The sequence below is a fragment of the Oncorhynchus keta genome, chromosome 31, assembly GCF_023373465.1.
Source record: "Oncorhynchus keta strain PuntledgeMale-10-30-2019 chromosome 31, Oket_V2, whole genome shotgun sequence".
NCBI classification, from domain to species: domain Eukaryota; kingdom Metazoa; phylum Chordata; class Actinopteri; order Salmoniformes; family Salmonidae; genus Oncorhynchus; species Oncorhynchus keta.
The window spans coordinates 21,330,803-21,349,558 of record NC_068451.1 but is presented as its reverse complement, the minus strand read 5'-3'; the positions used below and the strand labels follow the sequence as shown (position 1 = coordinate 21,349,558).

General features: G+C 41.4%; 1 protein-coding gene across 1 annotated transcript; it reads right to left on the bottom strand.

Annotated features, from left to right (window-relative positions):
* Window positions 1-11: 11 nt before the first annotated feature.
* On the bottom strand, window positions 12-8,325 carry LOC127914321 (NF-kappa-B inhibitor delta-like). The gene is made up of 11 exons (XM_052489926.1): window positions 8,185-8,325; window positions 4,616-4,777; window positions 4,245-4,486; window positions 3,890-4,107; window positions 3,610-3,715; window positions 3,316-3,462; window positions 3,152-3,203; window positions 2,859-3,025; window positions 2,478-2,594; window positions 2,077-2,241; window positions 12-1,986 (listed from the first exon to the last, which is right to left on the bottom strand). Exons 1-11 carry the CDS (start codon window positions 8,198-8,200, stop codon window positions 1,915-1,917), a joined length of 1,464 nt encoding a protein of 487 aa, XP_052345886.1. The 5' UTR covers window positions 8,201-8,325; the 3' UTR covers window positions 12-1,914.
* Between the last annotated feature and the right edge of the window lie 10,431 nt (window positions 8,326-18,756).

Sequence of the window (18,756 nt, the reverse complement as noted above, 5' to 3'; positions counted from 1 at the left end):
TGCCAGCGTTAAATTCAGTAAATCAGGCAATTCAGTAAATCAGAAGGATACATTCAGTGAAAAGTAACAGCAATATTACACTGTTACAAATGGTCTAAGTAGTATATAGTCCAGAAACTTTGAGCCAAATGGAACCAAACAGCCAAAATCAACAGATTCTCTCGTACCATTTTCAAACGATAACACGAGGGAGGATAACTAATGTTAACTCACCTATGATTTAGACCTAGGAACATACAAAGAACATCTCTGTATGTTCCTAGACTAAGACTGCCCAGGTTCCAAAACTAGGGGAAATCACGATTGAAAATAATTTATTCTATAAGTTTGGGGAAATCTTGTGTCATATCTCCAATGAGATGGGTTTTTTTTATTACATTTTTTATGCCATTGGCAGTGATGAAGTGGTATATTCACTACAACAATATTTCAAAGGGCACATGCATGCTACCTCATTGGAGATTAAAAAGAAGAAAAAAACAGTCATAAAAGGAATAAGTGATGGATGTTTTCTTGTCACCACAAAACATGTTGTGGTATTTTCAACCATGAGTCATGTTTGAAAATACCTGATTGGTTGAAGGTGAAACGAGTCATAACTGAAATACTCCTCCTATAATGCCTTTTAAGAAATACATACTACTGGTACTACATTGTATACACTGTTGATATGTTATCTAATTTTATATAGCATGTGTTACAAATATCAACATATTCCCTTAAAACATCAAATGTTCTTTCCATAAGTCATAGTATGAATGAGACAATATACAGTGGTGTAAAGTAATTAAGTAAAAATACTTTAAAGTACTGCTTAAGTTGTTTTTGGGGGTATCTGTACTTTACTATTTATATTTTTGACTACTTCACAATATTCCTAAAAAAAAAAATGTACTTTTTACTCCATACTTTTTTTCTGACAACCAAAAAAACTCATTACATTTTGACAGGGAAATGGTCCAATTCACGCACTTATCAAGAGAACATCCCTGGTCATCCCTACTGCCTCTGATCTGGCGGACTCACTAAACACAAATGCTTTGTTTGTAAATTACTGTCAGAGTGCTGTAGTGTGCCCCTGGCTATCCGTAAAAACATTTGTTTAAATAAATAAATAAAAGTGTTAGCAATTCAATTGACTTTTGATACTTAAGTATATTTACTTTTACTCAAGTATTTTTTAACTGGGTGACTTTCACTTTTACTTGAGTCATTTTCTATTAAGGTATCTTTACTTTTATTCAAGTATGATTTTTGAGTACTTTTTCCACCACTGACAATATATTAGCTATTCAATGAGCGTTGTGAGTATATCAAATATAAAAAGAAAAGACCTAGTTAAGTTATAAAAGACATTGAAAGCATGAGCACAATGGTACACTGTGTCACATGCTTAGTGAAACAACAACCACCTTTCAACAAACCAATATGATTTCTAACCATGGTGGGAAGTTTTGACAAGAGAATGAGTGGGGGTGGGAGCCCAGAAACCCTCCTCAGATATACCTCTAAAGAGGGCTTCCCGGCTGGGGGGGTACTCACACAATGAGTCTGTGCAGCTTTGAATATAATGTCAACGATTTCATAGAAATCAAGGTTGTACTGAGTGACAGTAATATCAGGGGGGACTGGAATGCCACCTGTTACCATTGCTCATTACTAGCTAGCCATTATTAAATTCAGAACTTAATTCAGATAGTGACCAAAATCATGTCAATCAAACATATAGTTTCAAAGTGAATGCCCTAGTATATATTAGAGATTTGCCGTGTTTGAAAATCCTCACATGAAGATACGCTAGAATCCCTCCCTCTTGGAAGTACAGATGTCTGGATTCAACCTACAGTGCAGACCTTCAGTACTTCCTCTGAAAAGAGGTGGAGGGATACACAGGGACATAAAAACTAGTCCGGGTCACTCTTGGTCCTGTAAGGACATTACACGTCGACGAGAGGAAGCACTTCGCTTCTTCAGGATGAGCTTGAGCTGAAAACAGATGGGACACGGATAGGTGAGCTGAGATTATATGAATGAAACAAAATGGCCATTTGTCTGTCTGTCTGTCTGACTGCTCACCTGTTCCCCGTGGGGTCCACTCTGCAGCAGGTGTGCAGGCTGGTCGTTCTCCAGGTTGCGGATGCTGGGGTCGGCCCCTCTGCTCAGCAGCAGCCTCAGCATCTCCTCCTGGTGTGGGCTGCCATGGAGACCAGCAGCCATGTGCAATGCGGTATGACCATGGGCCTGCCGGTGAGGAGGTAAAGGGAATCATGAAGCTGTGAGTATTGACCAACACTAAGGCAATAATTAGATATGCACAAACTGTCGATGAGTCTCCCTTTCTTTTCACTCTTTTCCTTTCACCTTTTCACACACTGCTGAAGATGTTCTACCTCTCCTTTCTCTTTTCATGGAGTCTCAGGACACAGGTCTGTTTCTCTACACCTTTGAAGAGCGGACAATCTCACAGCAGAACTGACCTTCATGTTGACAAAGTCCCTCATGTTGTCTAGGGGGGTCTTCAGCAGATGGCAAACCAGCTGGATGTTCCCCTCCTTCACAGCCAGGTGAAGAACAGTCTTGTTACTTTTGATTTCCTGGAAACAGAGGAAAACACTGTATGAAGCCTCCAAATGAAACTGCAACGCGCCGAAGTGAGGAAAATATTCAAAACCCATTCAAGATTTTTGCAGGTGTGAGGTTGGGTAGACAAAAAGCTGACTAATAGCTCCATACTTGATTTATTTTCTACCAAAACGAACCATGCCATTCCCTCGGGAGGACGGAGTGGCACCACTTGTAGAACACTGGCTCTAAAATACTAACTCTTGTATGTTACATTTAAGTAGTGCATTCAGTACCTGGCTGGTCAGGGAGGCTCCGGTGTTGAGTAGCATCTGCAGCCAGGAGAGCTTCTCCTCTGCCAGGGCATGGAGGCTGGCATCACCCAGCCCGGTGGAGGAGAGGGAGGAGAGAGTCTTCATGGTGTCACTGTGGGAGATGGCTGCACAGTGCAGAGGAGTCAGACCTGAGACAGGAGTGGGAAAATAGTTTATTCTATTGTTATTACTTATTCTGTTGTCTTATTATATTGTTTGTCATGTCTTTTGAGTAATGGTTGTGTTGTTCTCATTTGACATAAGCTGGATGTTACCTTCAAAATTGCGAGCCTCCAGGTTCACTCCAGGCCCAATGGAGAGAATAACCTACAAATACAGATCCAAAGATTGAAATTGGTTATTCACATCATTCTGTTATTTATCTAGATTAAGCCCTAACAGATGACAACTTTGGTTGAAGGCAGTGCTGCTGGTTTACCTGCATAACCCTTGGGAAGCCATAGGTAGCAGCAAGATGAAGTGCTGTTTGACCTTTGACATCACAGGCATTTATATCCGCTCCTAAAGACAACAGATCCTGGACGATTTCCGGATGGTTAGCAGTCACCGCCACCAGCAAAGCAGTCTGGGATACAGGAGAGGAGGGGGGTAATGCTATTAAACTAAGGCTCAGTATGTGTGGCATACACACATTTATTTTAGAGGAAGCATCTCATTTGTGTTGAACTCAATCCTGTGTTCTCTAAAGAAGAAGTGTCTTCTTAGTGCATACCTTCCCCTTGTGTTCCTTGGAGTCTAGCCTGCCCAGCTCAGCAAGCCTCTCTGCTGCAGCGAATGCATACTCCCTCAGGCCCTTGGCTGTATAGATGTGCAGAATCCTGACAAGACAATACAAAGTGACAAATTGGTTTCAGGTGACACCTACAGTCGAAAATGTAAAAAGTCATGAAACATAAGACATTTGCCAAGTTTCTCTTAACATTTTCCTAAACTTAGACAGGTCTACTTTCTCAACATCAGGTCACAAGCTGATGTCACAAACACACACTTACGTGTCTCCATCGTCATCCTGCCAGGTGGTTCTGCTGTAGTCCATCCCTCTGAGGAACATCCTGGCTTCCTCCAGCTTAATGACATCCATCTGGCCACTAAACACCTGCTGGACAGGTTCTGTGGGGCCCAGGGCCCCGGACGACCAGGAGAAGACAGCAGACTGCAGGGGCCCTGAAGGAACCAAACTAGACACAGCCTCGGTCACTGGACACTCCGTCTGTAACGGTAAAATTGGTATCATCATAAATGCTATAGCACATACTGTTCATGTACTTAATAGCAAGCGAACAACAAGTAGTCAAAAGGACGATGTAATGTCAAATTGCTTCTGCTCGAGAAACCAGTCCTCCTTACATAACACTGGGGCATCCTGGTGTCTGGGTAGTCCTGAATCTGCTGTGTGCTGTAGCTGGAGGCCATCTGAGTGCTGTAGGCCGGAGTTTGGCTGTAGTCCATTGAGGAGGATGGGCTGGAGAAGTAATTGTTCCCCATAGGGGAGAATGGACCTTCATGTATGGCCGAGAGGGCTTGGTGCTCATCCATAGGACCCCATCTCTCATACCCCACTGCCATGTCTGAGTAGCTGCTGGCTACACCTGGGAGGGTCACAAGTAAACCCATCTGTCAATGTCAATGGAAAAGTATTTGAATGATTTGACAATGTACTTGACCCAGGTCTGGTTAGGTTGCAAAGGTCTTACATGGGTGCTTCAAGCAGTACTCACCTGTTGAGGTAGACTTCTCTGGTGTTGACACCTGTTGGGAGAGGACAGTGGCAGTGGAGACACCGGTACTGGTTGTTGCCGTCGAGGAGGTCTCCCTCTTCCTCTTCTGCTCCAGGAGTTTCTTCACTGTGGGAAGAGTGTAACACGGCTTCTCCTTCGGTGCTGTGGAGACAGAGGTGATGTTGCAATGAATGTTCTTTGGTGGATAGTAATGAAGTCGACTGTGACATTTGTTCTCTATTACGGTGCTTTTCTACAATGGTCTACTATTATTATCAGACATGTATTACTACAGAGCGACACAGCTAAAGCTCTTGGTATAGTGTTATGACATAATATGAAGTAATGTGGTAATTTTGGATAACGCTTCATTCTTTAGTCTTTGGATTGAAAGGATTGGCAAAAAGAGGCCATTCTCCTCCAGCTCTGTGATTTCCCATGATTCATCTATGATATCATGTTTACTCTCTTTCCCCATCACTTTCTGTTCCATTCAGCAGCCAGAGGAAAGAGAGATAGTGGTGAAAAATATAGGTATCTGAGGTTTCCAGCTTGATATTGCTTGTGTGCGGCAAAGCAGGGTAGTTTTTCCTCGAAGTCATCACCCCGCACGTGAAAGACAAAGCGACATTTCCACCGAGGAGCATAAACAGGTAGAGAGAGAGAGCTCTGAGGAACCTATTCCATTAGGAAAACAGGCTGTGAGGTCAGAACTAACAGATAGATTCAATAGAACCACTACCTTGTGGAGGCTTGCCACTGCACATTTTCTGTGACTCTTTCCTGTCTAGCTCCGTTACGCTGGCTGTGGTAAACCACAGCACCTTCCTGTCGCTGCTGTGTGTGCCGAGAGCACGTTACACAGCCAGATGTGAAGAGTGAACATAGAAACGTGGGCCATGTCTGCTCTGCTGTGTGACTGGGCTGGCAGCCATAACGTAGTGTCTGACTATTAGCACGATGATTCATAAATGTGGTCATGGAGCAGATAGTTTCTCACAGACATCTCACATCACCTGTCCTTTCCTTAGAAGACAATCAAGCCATAGAAAGGGGGCTTTTTGGGGTGTGAGCCTGAGTTTTTGGTCTAGTTGCAATAACATATTTGAATGCTACAGGAGTCTCATATATTCCCCAAGGGGGTTCGGTGAACAGAGTGATAAAAACACACTTTTGTAGTGCCATCAACACAGTTTCAGTGGAACGTCAAAATCTCTGACTTGAGAGCGAGAATATAGTGAATGCCTGGGTGAGGGTTGTGTTGCGTTTTCACTTTAAGTATCCCTCTCACAACGAGCAAAGTTTGGTATCACTTGAAGCCACTCAAATGGATACAAAGGAGGAACTGCCTTTCTGTTCTGCAATTGTGGAAACTCCAGAAGTTATTAACATTCTGTTCCTTGTCTCTCTCTTCTCTTGGACCTGAGTTTTACTTGTCTCTCTCTTCTCTTGGACCTGAGTTTTACTTGTCTCTCTCTTCTCTTGGACCTGAGTTTTACTTGTCTCTCTCTTCTCTTGGACCTGAGTTTTACTTGTCTCTCTCTTCTCTTGGACTTGAGTTTTACATGTCTCTCAATTTTTTCCCTAATTTATTTTCTCTTTCCTCAGTTACCTGTCTTGCTGAGTAAGGAATAAAAGACAGACTACTGGCATTTGTAATACTAAAAATAAGACAGATGCCAAGGATTTTTAGTTAAGCTAAAATTACACCAATTACATGTGCAATTTTCATACCTTTATTTTTTCTTTATTTAACTAGGCAAGTCAGTTAAGAACAAATTCTTATTTTCAATGACGGGCCTAGGAACAGCCTGTTCAGGGGCAGAACGACAGATTTGTACCTTGTCAGCTCGGGGGTTTGAACTTGCAACCTTCCGGTTACTAGTCAAACGCTCTAACCACTAGGCTATGCTGCTGCCCCATACCTTGTAACAATGATCATAAACATTACTGTAAGAGACTCCTATTGTATTATATTATTATTTAAAATCCATTGCTACTACTGTTATAGGCCAAATAAGAATACATTTGCTAAACTATGACGTATTCGTAAAATGAAACTGAAAACGGTTGTGACCATATCAATACTTTATTCCAATGTATCTAATGAGTTCATCTTCATACAATACATCATCGGATACTGTAAAGTCATTAGTGAATCACCCTGACGTCATTTCTCAACCTTCACCATAGTGTAGGAGGGATGAATACCAATTGAGGGGATGCCTCACAGGGGTGAGAAAGAAAGGGTGATCTACACACGGAAGGGCAGCTCTGGCCACTGGTGCATACTGTAGACAGCAGGTGTGCCTACCCAAAAATAATATAATGCAAATATTTGACTAGTAGTGCATGTTGGGGGATAGAATAACCCCCATACATATACATGATAGGCTACAGTTGGGTGTTAACCCTTAAAGGCAGTCTACTATCCATGTCCAAAATCAGTATTTATTTTAAAACACCCACAGAGAGGGAGAACCGTCCTCAATAGTTGTTCTTTGTCACCAAGCAAGCAATAAAGGTCCCAGCTGTATTCTGTAATATTACCTACACAGTGATGTAGTGCTCTATAAAGCATATTGCTACTTGAGTTTGGGTATAGAATAATTCACGTAGTACTCTACAAGTCCATTTGAACCTAGAGTTACAGTAAATCATTAGGCAGACAAATAATTATATCAGTGCATAAAGTTATTTACATCAGCCTATTGCACTAAACGTATTCAAAGGTCGATTTTTACAGTTGTCAAAGTTGGGACGTTAGTTAAACGATCCATGACAAGGAGACAGAGCTGCTGCGATACCCTGTCTGAACGCTGTTGCAAGGTAATATTTAAATCGCGGAAACCCCTGGCCATTTAGTCATGCGCGTGGGCGGCGGGGATTCCGACGACCTTTCAATTTGCTGGCTCGATATGCTGCGGTACGGAGCAGAGAAAACGAAGTGAACTTCCTCAATGACTGTGGCACTGTGTAGAGTGTACACTGTAGACTACCATATTGCATATAGTTGACTGCTACACTATGCCCGTCGCCGGCAGTGGGAAATCACGTTCATTATTGCGTGTGTAAAATAGCCTATCCGGGTTCCCCCTTTACACCCAGCATTAAAAGGGTGCCTGAGATGTAGCGAACATGGGCGAGGGTTGAGAGAGTTTCCCCACTGTCTGTTTTCACGCAAAAGTGGGCTATTGTTTTCATCATTGGCTGTAAATGTTGACTTAACTTCTTAGTATTAACGTTTTAATAATCTCACATTCGTTTGATGCACTCAATTGTATGGTATGATATAGGCCTACACACTTTATAACAACCCTCATTTATTTTGAATGTTAGTCCTGACTTGTAGGCTATTGTCTAAGCCTACTTGCCACTTATTCATCAAAACAATGATGTAACTTAGACATTAGGAATGGATGTTCAAACTGAGCAGCAAGAGAATGTAAAAAATAGCATTTGATTGTCAATGTCACAACATCCGCTATATGATCACAATATTCGTATCTATGCGTATTAGTAGCCTGCAAGTCAATGTCATATTCACCATCAACATAATAAACACTCACATTTCTGCCAGTGCATGTCAGAATCCCTTTTTCTTTGTAACACCTTGTCAGCTCCTCTGGTCTCTTCTTCAGGGTTTGAATTCGCAGCGGTTCCTGGTCCTTTCTCTAAGTGTCAGACTTGTATGATGTGACTCGTGTGTCTCATCTGTCAAAGGCTCGTTGTTGTCTTGCTACTATGTACACACAGAACACGTTGCCGGTGACGCCATCCCCATTGCCAACACCACGCCCACTATAGTCTGTGAAAATTGGGGGCGCAAGAGCACCACATCAATGCGCAGCGCAACGCTCCACTTGCTCAGAGATGGAGGGAAGAGGAGGGTGGAGACAGAGATAATATTTGTTATGTTAGACAACTAACTTTCCTGAATATTTCCTGAATTAACAATGCATGTTCTGATTCAAAGAGTGGAGAAGATTCTAGCGACCAGGTTACATTCTAATTTGTTTGTATGTGTTTTGTGTGTGTCAGTGGCAATTGTAGCATTTGCCCCACCAATTATATCTTGGTGGGGCAAACACTAAAAAGTGGGATGCATGCCAGCAAAGCCACTACACTACACAACACTAAACAATACATTAATTGCAGTATAACGGTGACAAGCTGTGATCACAAACGGCCTCCATAAAGTTGTCCAACAGCAGTCCCAACATCTTCCCACTGCTACACCTGGCTATCAGTGGAGCCTTGTCTGGCAGCGAAACAGTCCGTTCAGCCTCTTTTACTGCCTTTAAAAAACACACAGCTGATATGGCTGACTTGCTTAAACAATAAGAGCGGATTAGAGCCAACCCGTCCTTTCCATTATGCCCCCCCTCCCCAAAAGGCACCATTCTGCACTAACTGTAATTGTTTTTGTCAAAAGACTGTATATATCACTAAAGATAAAAAAAAATATCATCATAAAATTGACTTATTTTAATTTAGCCTACAGCATTGGAAATTCCCCTTGCTGAATTCAGGACCTAGTCAATACAATCACAGAAAACCTTTATGATGTCACCTCAATGAAAGTTAACCAAATCAATAATGTGCTAGTTAGGTTGTAATCGTTTTGCTGCAGGCTACACACATTATCATGATGAAACTGTGTGCAATTATATCCAAGCTAGTTGTAAGCTAGTTGGACAGAAAACGGAATATTGTCCCCCTATGTGTGATAGTAGAGCAAGCAACATAGGCTAACAAACATAAGTGTTATACTAGCCTATTTCATTTACATGCATAATATTATACTCATAAAGAGATGACATAGCTGCATACCTTTATCTTTTGCACGTTTCTCCTCTTCTTCTTTCCTCTTCTTCCTAAACTGGGCATCTGACGCCTTAGACCTTTTCTTATCCATTTGTGTTGATTTGTCACTCCAGCAATAATACATTACCCATCCCACAACACTGTTAACCAAGAGTCAAGACTAAACTAATTCACCTTGGTGGTGTGCAGACTGCTTTTATATTATTATTAAAGATTTTGCACAAACCAGAAAAAAAATGCAACAATATGTCTGTGAAACTAAAGTTGAAGTCGGAAGTTTACATACAACTTAGCCAAATACATTTAAACTCAGTTTTTCACAATTCCTGACATTTAATCCTAGTAACAATTCCATGTTTTAGGTCAGTTACGATCACCACTATATTTAAGAATGTGAAATGTCAGAATAATACTAGAGAGATTGATTTATTTCAGCTTTTATTTCTTTCATCACATTCCCAGTGGGTCAGAAGTTTACATACACTCAATTAGTATTTGTTAGCAATGCCTTTAGAAATATTAACCTGGGTCAAATGTTTCGGGTAGCCTTCCACAAGCTTCCTACAGTAAGTTGGGTGAATTTTGTCTCATTCCTCCTGACAGAGCTGGTGTAACTGAGTCAGGTTTGTAGGCTTCCTTGCTCGAAAAACACTTTTTCAGTTCTGCCCACAAATTTTCTATAGGATTGAGGTCAGGGCTTTGTGATGGCCACTCCAATACCTTGACTTTGTTGTCCTTAAGCTATTTTCCCACAACTTTGGAAGTATGCTTGGGGTCATTGTCCATTTGGAAGACCCATTTGCGACCAAGCTTTAACGTCCTGACTGATGTCTTGAGATGTTGCTTCAATATATCCACATAATTTTCCTTCCTCGTGATGAAGTGCACCAGTCCCTCCTGCAGCAAAGCACCCCCACAACACGATGCTGCCACCCCTGTGCTTCACGGTTGGGATGGTGTTCTTCAGCTTGCAAGCCTCCCCCTTTTCCCTCCAAATGTAATGATGGTCATTAAGGCCAAACAGTTATATTTTTGTTTCATCAGACCAGAGGACATTTCTCCAAAAAGTACAATCTTTGTCCCCATGTACAGTTGCAAACCGTAGTCTGGCTTTTTTATGGTGGTTTTGGAGCAGTGGCTTCTTCCTTGCTGAGCGGCCTTTCAGGTTATGTCGATATAGGACTCGTTTTACTGTGGATATATATACTTTTTTACCTGTTTCCTCCAGCATCCTCCAGGTCCTTTGCTGTTTCTCTGGGATTGATTTGCACTTTTCGCACCAAAGTACGTTCATCTCTAGGAGACAGAATGCTTCTCTTTCCTAAGCGGTATGACGGCTGCGTGATCCCATGGTGTTTATACTTTCATATTATTGTTTGTACAGATGAACGTGGTACCTTCAGGCATTTGGAAATGGCTCCCTAGATGAACCAGACTTGTGGAGGTGTAACGATCGTTGTTGGAAGGCTTGGACCAAGGTGCAACATGGAAGGCGTTCATCAAGTTTATTAATGTGAACCAGCAACAAAACAATAAAGAGTAACAAACCGAACGTGCAGCTTTGTAGAGCAAAACGGCTACATTACAAAAACAAGATCCCACACACAACAGATGGAAAAAGGCTGCCTAAATATGATCCCCAATCAAAGACAATGATAGACAGCTGCCTCTGATTGGGAACCATACCAGGCCAACATAGAAATAGAAAAACTAGAGTACCCACCCTAGTCACACACCGACCTAACCAAATAGAGAATAAAAGGCTCTCTAAGGTCAGGGCGTGACAGGAGGTCTACAAAAAAAAATCGGAGATCTTGGCTGATTTCTTTTGATTTTCCCATGATGTCAAGCAAAGAGGCACTGAGTTTGAAGGTATGCCTTGAACTACATCCACAGGTACAGCTCCAATTTACTCAAATTATGTCAATTAGCTTATCAGAATCTTCTAAAGCCATTACATAATTTTCTGGAATTTTCCAAGCTGTTTAAAGGCACAGTCAACTTAGTGTATGTAAACTTCTGACCCATTGGAATTGTGATACAGTGAATTATAAGTGAAATAATCTGTCTGTTAACAATTGTTGGAAAAATGACTTGTGTCATGCACAAAGGAGATGTCCGAACCGACTTGCCAAAAATATAGTTTGTTAACAAGAAATGTGTTCAGTGGTTGAAAAACGAGTTTTAATGACTCCAACCTAAGTGTATGTAAACCTCCAACTTCAACTGTATATATTCACAGTATTATGAATGAATTGTTGTTTATTTGGTAGCATTTCGTAGTGTGACTGGTTTTACTAATTGCATTAGTACTGTACAAAGTTAGAGTTGTGCAATTTGATAGATTCCCCTGCTCCCCATACCTCTGGCTTCCAGTGGGGAGACCTGAGGTCAACCTACCCCCACCCCCCTCCCCATCTTGTACTTCTGAGTGGGTAGACCTTCCCAGTAGCCTGCCTAGCTCACAAACTAGAATTAGGGTGCCAACTACGCCAAGGTTAATTAACCCACAGTCCCACACGGTGACATGATATCATTAACGTGACGTACAAATGAGCGAAAGAAAACCGATCACGCAAATGTCACCATTCCGAATTTCTTTGTGAGGGCAAGATGCCGCCTGGGCGGCTGTCCATGTCGCTTGTACCTAAATCCGCCACTGGATGTAGTCAATATAACTATTTGTTTAGGACTTTTGAAATCTACAGCGACAGAAATCAGAACATGGGTCATTCTTACAGTGTTCTCTGTCCCAGGTCAGAACAGTAAGATAAACAAAGGGGGCATATAAGCAGACAATGGAAGCTTTTAGAAGGTCGAGTCATGATGATGTCATTGATCTTATGGTCATAGCTCTAAGAGGCCAGATTTACAATTCCGAGTTGGATGACCATTCAAAAGGTGTTTTCCCAGTCGGAGCTTGTTTATTCATGAATTCCCAGTTGTCTTGAACTCACTGAAGTCAAGTTTCCGCAGTTCCACGTTAACAGTTGTTTTGAGCATGGCACAAATCATGCTTCATTGACAGCATGCCCAATGTTGAGTGTTTAGCATTTTAAACTTGGAAAAGAGCTCCTTAATCCCAGACTTGGGACCAGACAGCCACTCCCCTGAATAGCAGGCTAGTGATTGCTTTGCAATGATTGCAGTTAGCCACTGTCACTGATTCCTTCCAAACCACTCATTGTTGAATTTGTGAATTACGATATGTTTTATCTAGAATTTCTCTTCATTATTTATCCTCATATGACAAGGATTAAAAATAATTTGACAGTAGATTGTCGACCTGATTCATGATGATGACTGCTATCTGAGATTTTGAAAGTGTTTATTTTATTTTTATTTAACAGGGCAAGTCAGTTAAGAACAAATTCTTATTTACAATGACAGCCTACACCAGCCAAACCCAGACGACGCTGGCAGAGACAGAGTGAGGGAGAGAAAGAGAGGGAGAATAGAAAGAGAGATTTCCTTGATGTAGTAGGAATATTCCTATATGCCATCATCACGGACTACTGTATTATTTAGAAACCTTTAGTTCCTCTTCCTCTCCACTGCAGCGGTTGGTATCTGCATGAGGAGGAAATCTAACTGAACAGTCTTATTGGCTGCTTTGGTCTCAAACCAATGAGAGGAGGGGAATCCAGCATCAAAGCATACACCCACTATTCCTTATCAAACTGATAAGCGTCTACATGCATACTAGGAAATACATGAATCTGGCTTGTCTTATTTTAGCACAATGTGTTTCTATTGACATGTTTAGCATTTCTCATTCGTGGTTGAGAGCAAGTCCATTGGAAAATAATTAAGTCAGTCATTTATTTGAACAATCTGCATATATTCTTTATTTTAATGCCAATTTATCCTAGATTGACAAAATCGAAGGGTTATTCAACCCATACCCTGTAGCCTACTAGCAGCTCTTGTTAGCTTTTCAGGACAGGACAGAGCCTCCAGCATAGGATTTGAGCATTTTTTATACAGCTGATTCAGTGTTTCTTTGTCTGTGTGGAAAGGCTATGAAGCCCTCTAGCGTCTGTTTGATACACTTTAATACACTCACCCCATCTAGTGTAAAGCAAGTTCAACTACCATTTTCCTCTGTGTTAGGAGGGCTGAGGAGCGGTCTTGACAAGGACAGCCCATGGAGTCTTTTTAACTTCATTAATTCATTGAAGTCTTAATTAAGACACATGATAAGTATCATTGGAAGGTTTGAACGGTATGATTTGAAAATAAGGTGGCATCTGTGTAGCCTATCCCAACTCAGACTTTTTAAAGAATATACAACTTTTTATCAGCAAGTGACCTATGTTCACAATGGCAAATACACTTATTTTTTTTTAAATGAACACCCACAACCTCCTGTGAATGATTATTTTATAGGTGACCTTTTTCACTAAATAGTCTGAAGGGAAAAGTTTCCAATCAAGCTGCTCCATTTCTGCACTACTGTAATGTCAGTCAGATGTGTATACCTGCTGTTTGTAGACAAGGTGGATACAATGATGAGTTATAATTGTTTGACTGATGAGAGTGTTACAGCAGGTGAAGGGCCTCAGTAAGTGTTACTGACTCATTCAACATGCTAATCCCTGATTCAGACAGAGGCAGTATCCACTGTAACAGAGTCCTTCACTGGTAACACCTTCAGAGGATGGAGAATACAGTGATTCCTGATGTATGGAAAGACTCTCTCAGTGAAAGTGTGTGAATGTGTATATATGTGTGTTATTATCTGGGTCAGAGAATGACAGCTTTCCTCTGTACCAGTCCAGCTGCACTCTGACCCTCTTGGGTTTCTGTCTCACGGTTAGGCGATCGAGTCTGTGAACACGTGGCACCATTAGAACATACGTTAAATACCTATCCTTTAAAAACCACACACCCCATGATCCTCTACACATGCTGAAGTCTCCCTTCCTCCGGCATGACTCTGTGATCACACCCACGATCCGTCCTGTACTGTCCCCAACCTCATCGTGTGTTCCTGAGTTAAAGCCCTCAGAGGCCAGGACCATTGTATTGTAGTCATCAAATATCTCTGGGTTGTCAGGAAGTTGCAGTATATCACTGTGGTTAGATCATCAGACAAGATTAGATGTATGTTTTCAGTGCTGGGGTCAAGAGTCATTGGAACTGACAACACACACATACCATAATTAAATAAAAATTGAGGTAGGGACATAATCTTATTATTCAGCATAAATTTAATTCACTAAGCAAATTTCTTGTTTTCTGTGTTGGAACCTTTTAGTGTCGGTAAAGTTTTATCCCAATTGTATCTAATATTCACTGTATTGAATTATTGCCTGCATCTTCTCCCAGACCCTATAGTGCAGGGTTCTCATGTGCTTTACCACATCGATCAGTCCTCCTGAAACCCTCTCACGGTCCAGCAGTGTGCACTAGGTTCTGGAAGAACAGTCAGGAGTCAGTGGGGTTGGATACAGGACCACTGAGAAGAGAGAGACCGGAGGCAGATCACTTACCTTTCCAAGATGGCCCTGTAGCGCTGCAGAGAAACAAAATACATTTTTATCCTCTTCTATGGCTCTGATTGTGTCTGAAAGTGATGATCTCTCTCTCTCTGCTCATCTGCTCAATCTTCTCCTTCATCTTCTGACTCTTCTGCTTTTCTTCCTCCCTTAGTGCAACTATCCTGACCTCTTCCTCTTGTAGGTACAGATGAAGCTTCTCAAACTCCTCCTTCTGCCTCTGTGTGCTGAGCCTGGCTCTGGAGATAGCAAATAAGAATGTGTCGATAGTGTCGATAGTAACATCAGTCTGCAGTTTATCATCCCTAATTCCGCAGGGTAGAAATGTGGCTGTGATCATTCTGCATTCTTACCTTAATATGCACTGCTGCTTGATCACAGATCACATCTCCTTTGTGCATGATCACAGGTCAGTTTAACGTCACTGAAGACATTCAGCTTCTCCTGAAATGAAAAAACATAGAAGTTGGGTGTAAAACATTGAATTATCAAAGACATAAAATGTCACAATTTTGATGTATTGACTGATTATTTTCAGTCCATGAATAAGTCATACAATGTAAGTTAGTTAAATGGTGAATAGCTGAATGTCACAGGGCTGTTCTGTTCTTTAATCCATTTTACTTGGATCTCTCTTGCTCAGGTGACTCAGGGGTGGAGATATAAAAAATAGCAGTACAAGGGTCATAGATTTCTGCAGTTATACTCTTCTCTCAATACTTATAATTAGTGTGCTTGGTTCACCATGAATAATACTGTGCTCTTGCATGCTTATTGTTTGCTTTGTAACTATAAACATCAAACCAACTTCAAAATGTGCACGCTGGAAAAACTACAATCTAACTTTCTGAATTGTAAAGGCCTGCAAGCAGGCAATGGAGTGCATCCGATATACAGTGCCTTGCGAAAGTATTCGGCCCCCTTGAACTTTGCGACCTTTTGCCACATTTCAGGCTTCAAACATAAAGATATAAAACTGTATTTTTTGTGAAGAATCAACAACAAGTGGGACACAATCATGAAGTGGAACGACATTTATTGGATATTTCAAACTTTTTTAACAAATCATAAACTGTAAAATTGGGCGTGCAAAATTATTCAGCCCCTTTACTTTCAGTGCAGCAAACTCTCTCCAGAAGTTCAGTGAGGATCTCTGAATGATCCAATGTTGACCTAAATGACTAATGATGATAAATACAATAAATAATAATAAATACAAGTTTAAAGCCAGATTTCGATACAAAAAGATTTCCCAAGCTTTAAACATCCCAAGGAGCACTGTGCAAGCGATAATATTGAAATGGAAGGAGTATCAGACCACTGCAAATCTACCAAGACCTGGCCTTCCCTCTAAACTTTCAGCTCATACAAGGAGAAGACTGATCAGAGATGCAGCCAAGAGGCCCATGATCACTCTGGATGAACTGCAGAGATCTACAGCTGAGGTGGGAGACTCTGTCCATAGGACAACAATCAGTCGTATATTGCACAAATCTGGCCTTTATGGAAGAGTGGCAAGAAGAAAGCCATGTCTTAAAGATATCCATAAAAAGTGTTGTTTAAAGTTTGCCACAAGCCACCTGGGAGACACACCAAACATGTGGAAGAAGGTGCTCTGGTCAGATGAAACCAAAATTGAACTTTTCGGCAACAATGCAAAGCGTTATGTTTGGCGTAAAAGCAACACAGCTCATCACCCTGAACACACCATCCCCACTGTCAAACATGGTGGTGGCAGCATCATTTACTGAAAGTAAAGGGGCTGAATCATTTTGCACGCCCAATTTTTCAGTTTTTGATTTGTTAAAAAGGTATGAAATATCCAATAAATGTCGTTCCACTTCATGATTGTGTCCCACTTGTTGTTGATTCTTCACAAAAAAATACAGTTTTACATCTTTATGTTTGAAGCCTGAAATGTGGCAAAAGGTCGCAAAGTTCAAGGGGGCCGAATACTTTCGCAAGGCACTATATAAAGGAAACAGGGGAGGAGTGGGAGGAGCAGAGAAACCTGTTATTATTCAAAAGGGAAAACTCCTAGAAAGCCCTAGTGAAAGGCAGTAACTGATCATCGTAGAAGGTCCTGTAGATAAGTTTACATGGAGGTAAGATCAATGTATTATTTTGTTTATTCTGGTTAACTTTTTTAAAACTGCAATGTTTCCATTGCAATGTTTCCATTGCACTCCACTAAAAGACATAAGTTGAAATGTTTGTCTCAATTGAGATAATGTGATTGATATGTGTTAGATTTAACTCGGTAAATTCAGATTTTTTAATTGAATGTTTATTTTTGTTGTTCAACTACATTATAAAACATAATTTGGCATGTGTAGCATATCCAACTCTTTTTTTAAATATATATATATAACTTTTTATTAGCCAATCCTATCTTCACAATTGCAAATTCACCCACAACCATGTGACTCATTCTTATGTAGGTGAACTTTTCAAAGTACATTTTCTGTGGAAAAAGTTTGGAGTCAAGCTGTTCTACTTCTGTTCCACTGAAATGGCATTCAGATGTGTACAGTGCATTCGGGAAAGTATTCAGACCCCTTGACTTTTTTCACATTTAGTTATGTTACAGACTTATTCAAAAATTGATTCACTAAAAAAAAATCCTCATCTATCTACACACAATACCCCATAACGACAAAGCGAAAACATGCTTTTACGTTTTTTTCAAAATGTATAAAAAACAAACAAAAATACCTTATTTACATAACTAGTCAGACCCTTTGCTATGGGACTCGAATTTGAGCTCAGGTGCATCCTGTTTCCATTGATCATCCTTGAGATGTTTCTACAACTTGATTGGAGTCCACCTGTGGGAAATTCAATTCATTGTACATGATTTGGAAAGGTACACACCTGCCTATATAAGCTCCCACAGTTGACAGTGCATGTCAGAGCAAAAACCAAGCCATGAGGTCATATGAATTGTCCATAGAGCTCCGAGACAGGATTGGGTCGAGGCACAGATTTGGAGAAGGGTACCAAAAAGTGTCTGCAGCATTGAAGGTCCCTAAGAACACAGAAGCTTCCATCATTCTTAAATGGAATAAGTTTGGAGCCACCAAGACTCTTCCTAGAGCTGGCCACCCGGCTAAACTGAGGAATCGGGGGAGAAGGGCCTTGCTCAGGGAGGTGACCAAGACCCCGATGGTCACTCTGTCAGAGCTCCAGAGCTCCTCTGTGAAGAAGAGAGAACCTTACAGAAGGACAACCATCTCTGCAGCACTCCACCAATCAGGCCTTTATGGTAGAGTGGCCAGACGGAAGCCACTCCTCAGTAAAAGGCACATGCCAGCCCGCTTGGAGTTTTCCAAAAGGCACCCAAAGACTCTCAGACCATGAGAAACAAGATTCTCTGGTCGGATAAAACCAAGATTAAAGTCTTTGGCCTGAATGCCAAGTGTCATGTCTTGAGGAAACCTGGCACCATCCCTACAATGAAGCATGGTGGTGGGCAGCATCATGCTGTGGGGATGTTTTCAGTGGCAGGGTCTGGCAGACTAGTCAGGATCGAGGGAAAGATGAACGGAGCAAAGTCCAGAGAGATCCTTGATGAAAACCTACTCCAGAGCTCTCAGGACCTCAGACTGGGGCGTAGGTTCACCTTCTAACAGGAAAACCCTAAGCACACAGCTAAGACAATGCAGGAGTAGCTTCGGGACAAGTGTCTGAATGTCCTTGAGTGGCCCAGCTAGAGTCCGGACTTGAACCTGATCAAACATCTCTGGAGAGACCTGAAAATAGCGACGTTCCCCATCCAACCTGACAGAGCATGAGAGGATCTGCAGAGAAGAA